Genomic DNA, 10,722 nt, shown 5'->3' with positions numbered 1-10,722 from the left:
GGTGTGGGGGTCGGCGGGGTGCAACATGTGCGGACCCGCCTTCTTTCTTGTCTTGCCCCTCCCCCACATCCATATTCAATGAGCCAACCAATAGGGGAGCTAGGATCGGGCCGAACTGGCCGGGGTGGGGCGGGGTCTCTGTGGACCCCACCCTAGGAGCCGTCCCCGGAGGGGTCAGCGCAGAGGCAGATAGCGGATCCCCGGGCGAGGCGGGGCTGGCAGCAGGCGGGGCGGGGCGGGGCCAAAAGTTTCCTGCCCAACTTTCTCTGCCTCCTTCCTCCGCCCGTGCGCGCCCACTGCTGCAGTTCGGGGAGGCGGCGGCGGCGGCGGCGGCGGCTGCGGGCAACGCGCGGGGCGCGGGACGCGGGGCGGATAGCCGTCGGGGCCGGGGCGGCTGGCAGTGGGCACAGGCTCCCCGGTGCCCGCCCCTCCGCCGGGAGGGGGGCGCGAGCGGGCGGCCGGGGAGGGGCCGGCACCGCCACGGCAAAATGAGCCTGCTGTCTGCCATCGACACGAGCGCCGCCTCGGTGTACCAGCCAGCCCAGCTACTCAACTGGGTCTACCTGTCGCTTCAGGACACACACCAGGCTAGTGCCTTCGATGCCTTCCGGCCCGAGCCTCCCGCCGGCGCCGCGCCCCCGGAGCTGGCCTTCGGCAAGGGCCGCCCTGAGCAGCTGGGTTCTCCCCTGCACTCCAGTTATCTTAACAGCGTCTTCCAGCTGCAGCGCGGAGAGGTGGGTGCCCCAGCGCGCGCCAGCCCCGCGCTCACTGTTTCAGGCCCCTCTTCTTCCTGGCATGGCCCAGGCCGGCCCCGCATTGCCCAGTTCGGCTTGGCTTGACTTCGATCAGCTCTGCCAAACTTGCCGCCCGAAGTCCCTGGGGCACCGGGAGCGCGTCACCTCGCGGCAGAGCCTCCCGGAGCAGCTCAGGCCTGGGCAGGGCCCTCCCGCCCCTTCTCCGAGTTTGGAGCCCTGCTCCTAGTAAGCAGGCTCAAGGGTGTCTCCGGATTCTCTGCAGACTGCCGGGGTGCGGCTAGGGCGGGGAGCCCCTTCCTAGTCTTTCCTTCGCCCAACCTTATGAACTTTTCTGGCTGCCATTCTCTGGGACGGAGGGTTGCAGAACCTGCTCTGAACTCCTCTGAAAGGGACTAAAAGAATCCTCCCACCGACCTCCATAGTTCTTAACCTGGAAGGCTCCCTGAAAAGTAGTTGCTCTTCCAGGGGCTCTTTCTCCTGTTCCCACCACTTGGGAACCCCTAGATCCACCCTGCAGCTGCTTGCCCTCCCCCAGGCACATAGGAAGTGGTTTTTGAGGGCTTGACCTAGCAGACTGTTCTGTCCCCTGCCTTCCCAGGCTGGAAGGAAATGAAAGGGAAATCCTTGGGGGGGCGGGGGGAGGGTTAGGCTGTGGCGATGGGAGGGCTCCAGCTGCCTAGTGCCTTCTCCCAAAACCTGGGATGTGTTGCAAAGGCTGCCTGCTCAATGGATTCGGTTACAAAGTCTACTGGACAGTGCATGTTCCCAGCTAGATAAATACACAGGTGGCCGTGACCTCCCAGCCTCCTTTGCGGGTCTTATCCAGAGCCTTCCCAGAATCCATCTACTAATGGCACCCCACATCCATTTGCTCCATTTTGGAAATTGCCAATACCCTCTGTGCCTTTCCCTTGCCCGCTGTGGTTTCCCTCTGCTAAAAGATGCAGGGGGTAGAGGGACACACACGGGGTCACTTTCACCTCTGACCCAGAGGTGACTTTGAGTGAGGCCTGTATATGCTGGAGTGTGCTGGGGTTGAGATGTGGCGTCAGGAGACCACCCTTTCTGGTCTCAGGTATGTGTTCAACACTGCCATGGTTTATGGGAAGACTCACAGACATGTGAAAGGCCAGCACTCTCAAGGCTGCCCGGCTGCCCTGCTGGCCTGTGGAATAGAAGCTGTGCAGGAGGTCTGGGTATGGGGGCAAGACTGGAAAGGTGCCTGCAGAGCCCGGGGTGGGGGTGGGGGTGGGGGAAAGCACTTGCATGCCAAGGCTCTTTATAAACCATAACACATGCTCTCTGCCCTGGGGAATGGTTCCTGGCTGGGATCTTCCTTTCTTGTAATAATTTGTTGTCTCTTCGGGAGCTGGCTTTAGGTGACCAATGGCTTTGGAGAACCGTTTGTGGAGTATTTCTTTACTGGCTGGGTGTTTTCTATTATTAATTCTCTTAGCAAACATTTGTTGAGTTCTACACAGGACAGGGGTGAGGAGCCTGGGGCTGGTGGTGGAGGGGGGGAGGGCACAATACGTGTGTGAGAGGAAGGTGAGTGATGGAGTGTTCTCACGGCTCATAGTTGGATAGAGGTGCACTCAGGGAACATCTTTCATCAAGGGAGATGACTGTGACCCCAAGGTCCCATGACCCAGCAGGGTCCCTAAGGAGCCTTTACTAAAACTCCCTCAGCTCCCATCCCAGCATCCCTCATTCCTTACATGTGGTCTCTGCTGGGTTGCCCATCAGTCAGAGATCCTGTCTTTGGACCCCAGTTGTGGTTCAGTGAGACCACAGCTACCCCCTACCCCTTCATTGCTGTGTTCTGCAGGAAGCAGCCCAGTGCAGGAGGAGCTGGAGCAATGGTGGGGAAAAAGAGCTCCGTCTCTCTGAGCCTCCCACCCAGTAGATTGAATCTTGGTTGTCACAGGTGTGTGTGTGTGTGTGTGTGTGTGTGTGTGTGTGTGTGTGTGTGTGGCTGGAGGTATACATAAACAAGAGAAGAGAGTGTCTGCCTGCAGACAGCAAGGGCTGGGGAGATCAGAGGGATTTCTCACACTTCCAAGGCTTATGGCTCCCATGGAGGGCTGGAGAGCTGTGCCTGCCAACTTCCAGAAAGCTCTCTTGGGTTCTGGCTTTCTCTTCCTCACCTCCTAGCCTTTGACCTCTCAAACTCTTTCAAACCCCCAGCTGTGTTTTGAGGGCTTAGTTGGTGTCCTGATATGGCTGAGAAGGTGAGCAGCCCCCTCCCCACCCAGTCAATGCCACCACTAAGGGACTGGGTGCAAAGGCAACAGGTTCTTTTTCTCACAAGAGGGAACTTTAGGAAGGGACCCAGGCTCCATCCACAAGCATTGCCATTCTGTTCAAAGCCTGGCAGGCCCAGTGGCAGTGCCTGTGGATGTGACTTGCATGCTGACCGCTGACCATAGCCCGTCTGCACCGGCCCCCGTGCCAAGAGCCCACCCCCTCCTGCACCGCCCCCAGGCTGCTCCCTCCACAATAGCAAAACACCATGAATGCAGCTGGCATTGGGGGAGGTGAGGACACGGGGCCACAGAAGCCTATTGTGCCCCTGGAACCTCAGCCCTGAGAGCTGAAGATATAAGCCAAGGGTCCTGAGTAACCCTCTATCCCCGGGAGGAGAGAGGAAAGTGGTCGAGTTTACATGCAAGTGCAGGACAGACAAGTTCCAAGAGATGGCCTTCAGGTGGAAGTGTGTTAAAACCCCTCTGGGTTCTGAAATGAGGTCTGGTAAACTCGGGTTTCAGAAATGGCATCTGTGGTCACAGCTGGATGTCGAGAGAGAGAGAGAGAGAGAGAGAGAGAGAGAGAGAGAGAGAGAGAGAGAGAGAGAGAGACTGACTCCTTGGCTGAGCCCCTCTCTCCAGGTGCTACAGGAGAAGGTGGGGCTTAGGAGGGGGAGGGGGGAGGGGGGACTGCATGGATCTTCCTTGCCAAATTCTGTTTGGAATTTAAATTCCCAGCAGTGTAGACTCCAAGAATTCCACTTCTGGAAAAACAGAGTTAGGCATTGCCTCTTGGACCCTTGGAGGAGTTCTCAGAGTCGGCCCTGGCAGGCTTTTTATCCCACTCCTGCCGCGCAGGGAAATGAGGCTGCCCCGTGTCGCTGAATTCCCATTCTTAGGACAAGTTTCCCTTTTTCTCTGAGAAAAGATGTAGCCGGGAAGTGCGGCTCCACCGTGGAATGACCACCCCTCCTTTGTGCATGGTGGGTGAAATGAGGGCTCTAACGGGCTTGGAAAGCGCAGATTACTCACCGTCATCCCCTTTGTTCACACAGTGCTCGCCAGGGCCAGCATGATAAAGGCTCAAAGAAGGTCTGTCATTCAAAACCTGTGAACAAGTCTTCACCCCAACATCCCATAGACTTAATTCAGCCAGAGGACTGAATTTGGCTCAGGATACAGAGCAGTGTTCTTCCGGCCATCTCCAGGTCTGGGGATGTTCCACTGAGTCAGCTATGCGGTCTCCTGGGCTGCATCGCTCTAAACGTCAGGAAGCTCTTCTTGGTGGACATCCCTGGGTTTGTTCATCACTTTCCACAGACCCCACGCTTTGCAGCTGTGGCCCACGCATTGCAGACTTGTTAATGGCGTGAATGGACTTCAGCCCCTTAGCACAGAGATAGCAAGGAGAACACATAGGAGGAAAAATACTTATACAAGAGAGTCTTGTATGAGGAGAGTCTTGTACAAGATTCCAGATGGAAGAAGTGGCTCATGTCTGTATTCCTAGCATAGGAGGATTGCCATGGTTCAACAAGGCCAGCCTGGGCTGGAGTAAAACCCTGCTCAAAAAACAAAACAGGGCTGGCAAGAGGGATGGATGGGTAAAGGCTCCTGTCACCAAGCCTGATCACCTGAGTTTAATCCCTGGGTTGCACATGGCAGAAGGAGGGAACCAACTCCTGCAAGTTGTCCTATGGCCTCTATATGTGTGCTGTGGTCTGTACCCATAAACACACACAGCTAAATAAATAAGTGCAAACATTAGAAACAAACTAAAGTCCCCAGCCTAGACAAATATAGGGAGTTTGGATGAAAAACCACCTGTGTCTACAGCAGCTATCCAGAGGTTCCCCAGTGTGGACCTGTGGAGCAGAGTCACTCTACTCCTTAGCAGGGGGCTAAACTTGACTCCCATAGTCTCTGTGGTCTGGTTGAGGTGGGAGGCAGGCAGCTCGAACCTGGGAGGAATGTCCCAGAGGTATGACTAGGGAAGAGTCCCCAGATATCTGACCCCTCCCCTTGGGATGCTGACTAGGGAAGAGTCCCCAGATATCTGACCCCTCCCCTTGGGATGCTGAATAGTAACTCATGCAAGGAGGCTGACACTAGGGAAGGGTTGTCATAGGCAGCTCTACTCTGCTCTGTTAAGTTAGTTGCCTAGGTCTGGGCTCAGGGAAACCACACCTTGGGCCATATAAGTCAGGTGTAGGGAGGGCAAGGGCTTCCTTCGAAAGTAAATGATCAGTGGCCACAGAGGTCTGCGGTGGCCTAAGTGGGGGCTGGTAAGCAGCAAGCGGCTCTGCTTTGTCTTCTAAGGCAAGGCCTCACTCGCCCTAGCACAGGCTGCCCTCAAACCCAGGGAAAGTCTCCTGCTTTAGCCTCCCAAGTGCTTGGAATAATGGCATGCGGCACCACCTCCAATGGGACCATGGACAGCAAGGCTCTAGAATGTAGTTCCTTGTCGTTGCCATAATCTAGAGAGCAAAGCAGAGGTCTATATGACTCAATTCATCAGCAGAGCTAGATCTAAATCAATTCTGAATCCCAGCCAGGAGCTATCTCTGTAGCCTGTATACCAAGCACTGGGACTTCCTATCAAACCACAGTGCCTCTGATGTTTTGCCTGGATCCGAATCTTTTTTTTTTTTTTTTTTTTTTTTATATCTTTTTATTTAGACCAGGTTGGTCTCAAACGTGCTCCATAGCTAAGGATGATTTTGAAGGTCTGATCTTCCTGCCTCCACAAGTTCTGGAACTACAAGGCTATGCCATCGTGTCCTGTTTAGGTGATGCTGGCTACCAAATCCATGGCTTCTGGTAGCTACACAAGTACCCTACCAAGAGTCATGGGCTCTTGTTGTATAGGTACTGGGTTTCTTAATATGTTCCTGCTCCATCCGATTGGCCTGGTTTAGGAGACCCAGAGGAGAAAAACCATATTTTCCTATTTTATGCCTATGTCCTTCCCTGGGGTAGTTGCGCTGTTGTCCAGAAGAGGAGGAGGTTGCATTCAGAGACCTAGGGACAGAACTAAGTGTGCGACAGTGGATCTGTTCCTTAACACTCCTCTCTCTCTCTCTCTCTCTCTCTCTCTCTCTCTCTCTCTCTCTCTCTGTGTGTGTCTGTGTCCCCCCCCCCCCCCCCCCCCCCCCCCCCCCCCCCCCGTTAATAGATCTTCTATAGCTCAGTCCTCCTTTGGTTACACTGGTTAACTTGTAATTTCTCGAAGCACCCAACAGTCTCGAGTGTCTGAGCCTTGATACTTGCTGTTGAATCTACCTGTGATATTTCCAGCCCCGTCCCAATGGACAGATCCCAAGGCATTTCCTTATGGTACAAATGGATGTCTCTTCTGGGACTCATGGGGTGGCTGCTTTAGGGAGCAGTTCTCCCTCCAGCTGCTCCAACAACATGGGCTGTGGTAGCCAAGGTGTGATGTTGTAGGGCAGGCAGCAGGCTGGACAGCTAGGCTGCCATGAACTGTGCAGTGGCGTTGTCTCTCCATAGCCTGTTGTCCGACTTGGGAGTAGGAATCCTACCTCTGATTGCCCAGTCAGTAACTGGGCCACACTGGATGTTCAGCTCATCCCACTAGGTGGGTGGGGGTAGGGAAGATGGCTTTAAACCTGCTCTCTCTTCTGCCTTCAGCCCTGTGATGAAGTAGGTGGTCTCCCTTGTCTCAGCCTCCTATGCTATCTCCAGGAACGAGTGTTTATTAGTTGTTAGATTAATTGCAAGGGGCTGCCTTGGGAGATAGTGAAGCCCTATCCCTAGCCATGCTCTGGTAGTGGCTAAATGTTCAGAGGGTCCTTACCTTGTTTGGTCATGAGTGCCTTTGGAGTTCCTGGTGTGAGCCCAGTGTACATGGCACAAGCACACATGCCTGCCCATGACTTCACAGCTTGTGGACAGCCTCACTTCACAGTGGATCCCAGCGCCAGGCCTCTGCTGTAGAGGATATGGCTTTGGTCATACCCTGGACTTGCTAATGCTACAGTCCTGCTGAGCCCTTGGTTTTTTTCAGATTCATGCTTTCTGCTTTTTCTCACAAGTGTCAGACACAGGGTTCTCAGCGCTCTTGTCCTAGCTGGGAAGTGGGCAAGGAGCCATGGCCCATGAGCACCATCAAGTGAGTGGTAACCCTGGGTTGGGGGTCAAGAAACTGAGGTGGGGATACAGTCTTCCCATGTCTCTAGGTCTGCTAAGCTCTGTTTGGCAACCACTGTCTACTCCCCCAAGCCCTGGTCCCCATTTTTCTCTGCCCACTTCCTTCATCTAAGAGAACTCAACGTGACCATTAGTCTTGGATCTTTTATTGAGCCTCATCTTTGTGGGGAGAGCGATTTTACATGTGAAATGTGAGCAATGTCCGGACTGGCAAAGGGTCTTGATCTGTCCTGGCCAGTTCATATGTTCCTGGCCCTGGAAACAAGAATATGGGCAGAATTGTGTGTGATGGGGGAGGGGAGGTTCAGTGAGGGTGTGTTTAATTTTTTTGTGGCCCTCTTCTCACCTGTGTGTACTGTCTCCTACACCCCAACCCAGCGTGCGCCCTCCTGTCTGTGTGCAGAGGATAAGTATGTGAGCCATTCCAGGTAGGCCCTAGGGACAGAGGTATGGGTCTCTTGGAAGAAGGGGTGTGGTCACTGGTGATATGGTTTCTTATTATAGTGTGTGTGTGTGTGTGTGTGTGTGTGTATTTGGTGAAGAGGTGAGGGGTTGGATGGTTTTAGGAGATAAGAAGATAGTTGTGTGGCTGATGAAAGGAACCCCACAGAACTAGGGCTAGACTCAAGCTCTTTCCTCTAAGGCTGTCTTGGGTTAGAGAACAGAACAGAGAGCATAGAGGTCTGCCTGATCTCCCTGGGGTACTGGGCCTGGCCCTGAACACTACCTTTGCCGTTGGCCTTGCACATGGCTGTGTCTTTCCTGGCAGAGGTGGTCTCATTCCCGCCTGCCACCCTGCTAGTCCTACCTGAACGATCTTTATGGTTCGGACTCTGTCTGGGCCACTCTCAGAAGTGTCTGCCCACTAGCACAGTGTTTGCCGTTGCCCCCTTGCTTGTGGTACCTTGTGATAGCCCTGCTGGGCAGGCTTCTCTGGGGAGACGGGGGCGCAGCCTTGTGACCCTGTGCCTCTGCCCTTCAGAGTCCACAGCAGAACTGCTTTCCCCAGATTCCAATCCCCTCTCAGAGACCAGAGAAGCTGGAACTACACCCTCCTCAGTACCAAGGGGCTTTACATATGAAGCCGCACCTGATGTCAACCTCTGGCTCCTTTTCTTTTCTATGTGGAGCCGGGCCTTAGAGGCTGTGTGTGGGTGAAATATAGCTGGCCGACATATTTGACTCTGTTGCCTTGGGCAAATTACTAAGTCCTTTTGAGTCTCAGTTTCCAGTTCTACAAAAATGAGATCGGTGCTCAGATAAATGTTGTCTTAGCAGTCAAGGGGAACTAAGGAAAAGAAAAGGTTCTGTAGAGTGTACAAGAACAATTCGTGGTCAGAGAAAATCAGAGTCTTCTAATCTACTTTTCCCTGTCAGACCCTCAAGAACCTTAGGAAAGGTTCCAGCAATGACCGAGTCTGATGCTGTGTCTCCCCACGTGTGGTAGAAGGGACCCCATGCTTCCTACCAGCTTCTGGGACCTTTGATGCAGGATGATGATGCAGCCCGGAGGCTGACATCCATCACGTAGTGGGGCTGCCCTCCCTTGAAGAGCAGGGCCTTCAGAATGCACGCGTCTCTACCCTGCAGTGTAGTAGATTGCTGATTACCCTTTATATGCCAGGACGAGGGTACCTTTCAGAAACCGGGTGTCTGAACCCAGCAGTGGTGTATCTGCAGGGACAATCAAGTTTGCCTTATCTCCCTTCTGCTCTAAGGAAGAAAGCCCAACCTACACTCTGCCCAGTTCCTGCAGGCCAGAAAACAGCCAGGACTTACCTTTCACCTCTGTGGCCAGGGCTCAAGTAGGGCTTTACAGAGAGGAAATGGCTTTCTGACCTGCCCAGTCCACCCTGACCAGGCAAGTTGGACTCCTGGCTCCTGGTTCCAACTGGGTCTGAGCCTCTGCAGCCCTCAGAGCCTTGGTTTCTCTACTAATAGCATGGGAATGTAGTTGAACCGTCTGACTCCTCCTGGACTCTTAGTTCTGCGTGGTGTTTGTCTTGGGCTGGTGCTCGAGGTAGAAAGCTGTGGCAGTTATGAAGACAGCCTGGGGACAGTGGATTCTGGGAGGGGGACTTTAACTTTGCTCTGTCCATGGATCTATTAGGGAAGGCTTATCTGCGACCCTCGGTGGCATCTGGAAGTATTGAGCTGCCAGGGAGAGTATAGGAGGCCTTTGGCTGTTTGGGGATGCCTGAGGGTCTGTCGTGAGTCAAGGAGTATGGCCACAACCCTGTGGAGAGAACTATTTAGGGTGTAATTAGTGTAGCGTTGGCATCTACCAAACTTCCCCTTCCTCTTAAAACAGTCGTGAAGGCTGTGGACTTGTTTAAATCCCAGCCAGCAAAAATGAAAGAAAGGAAGAGGGGGGAAGAGAAGAGGGTTGTTATTTTGTGAAATTGCATTTCCCAGCCGTGAGCATGAGTCACAGGGTTTGGAGCTTCGGATTTCTTGTTTGGATAAACTTCTCTCTAAGAGGCCAGGGCTGTGTTGTCCTCAGGTCGGTTAAGGATGATGGAGCCAGTAGCCTCCTGCCATGGGACATGTCTCCCAGTTAAGATCTAGAGGGACCCAAGAGTTGGTGCTCTGAGGCCGGTAAAGTGGCTGCCGCTGCCTGAATTTTCTAGGACTGGTGGGGGTGGGGCTGGTAAAGCAGATTCATGTCAGGATTTACTCTCCAGTGGGTTCAGAGTTTGGGCTTGGGGAAGTAGAGGACTCTGGAGGTGGGTGGTGATGGCCACTGTGTCTCAGCGAGGATATGCTCAGTGCCTCAGAACTGAACACTTTAAAATCATTACACTGGTAATGTAACAATTATGGATATTTGATCACACACAAAAATATGCTCTTGGTCCCAAGCCACCACTGTGGTGACCCTGAGGTGGAGCTCAGAAAACGGTTTTTGTTACTAGTTTCCAAGTTATCCAATACAAGTTTTGAATACTCATTTCATGTATGAACCAGTGGGCAGTGGCTCACAGGGGATGACAAGAAGCAGCTGTCTTCATAAGGGCACCGCGCCTAGGTTTGGCCTGTCACCATGGCCACCTTGTTTGATTTCCACCAAAGTTGTCCTCCTGTAGTCGAATTGCCTCCAGGATGGGGGCTGTTGCCTCTCCAGGAGCCACTCCATTCTGGGCTTGCCCAAAAGCTAAAGAATTGGTTCAGACCGCATGCAGGTTGGTGCTGGAGTGAGCTGACTTGGGTTTCATGTCGCACCAGAGGGCTAAGGATCCATGGGGCTCCCACGCCGCAGGAAAGCTGTGTGCTAGCCCTGGGCAACTCCAGGTATGGTGTCTGTGTTCTTCCATGCCAAGGCTCTGGTTAAAATAATGTAAGATGGATAGAGGCTCAGAGAAGGAGAGGGCCATTCAGGGTCACCCAACAGGTGTCCAAGGTACTATCTTACCTGGAAATGAGGGCTGGGTCCTCTCAGAGCTGAGGGATCAATTTCTGAAGATGGAAATGTGAGACTAGAAGCTACTCTTGCCAGGCAGTGGTGACACACACCTTTAATCCCAGCGCTTGGGAGGCAGAGGCAGGCGGAT

The 10,722-nt window shown here is 53.6% G+C and overlaps 1 protein-coding gene across 2 annotated transcripts in view; it reads left to right on the top strand.

The window, feature by feature from the left end:
* Positions 1-362: 362 nt before the first annotated feature.
* The window catches only part of Zcchc24 (zinc finger CCHC-type containing 24), a 51,630-nt gene continuing 41,270 nt past the window's right edge, over positions 363-10,722 (top strand). The window contains exon 1 of one of the 2 annotated variants that reach the window (XM_021181639.2): positions 363-734. In XM_021181639.2, coding sequence (XP_021037298.1) covers positions 489-734 — 246 coding nt within the window. In that variant the 5' untranslated portion in view covers positions 363-488. The remainder of the gene's footprint in view (positions 735-10,722) is intronic. The other variant, XM_021181638.2, reaches the window with a different exon arrangement.

Source organism: Mus caroli, chromosome 14, assembly GCF_900094665.2.
Source record: "Mus caroli chromosome 14, CAROLI_EIJ_v1.1, whole genome shotgun sequence".
NCBI classification, from domain to species: domain Eukaryota; kingdom Metazoa; phylum Chordata; class Mammalia; order Rodentia; family Muridae; genus Mus; species Mus caroli.
Note: the sequence above shows the minus strand (reverse complement) of the source record. Positions and strands in the feature narration are given on the sequence as shown.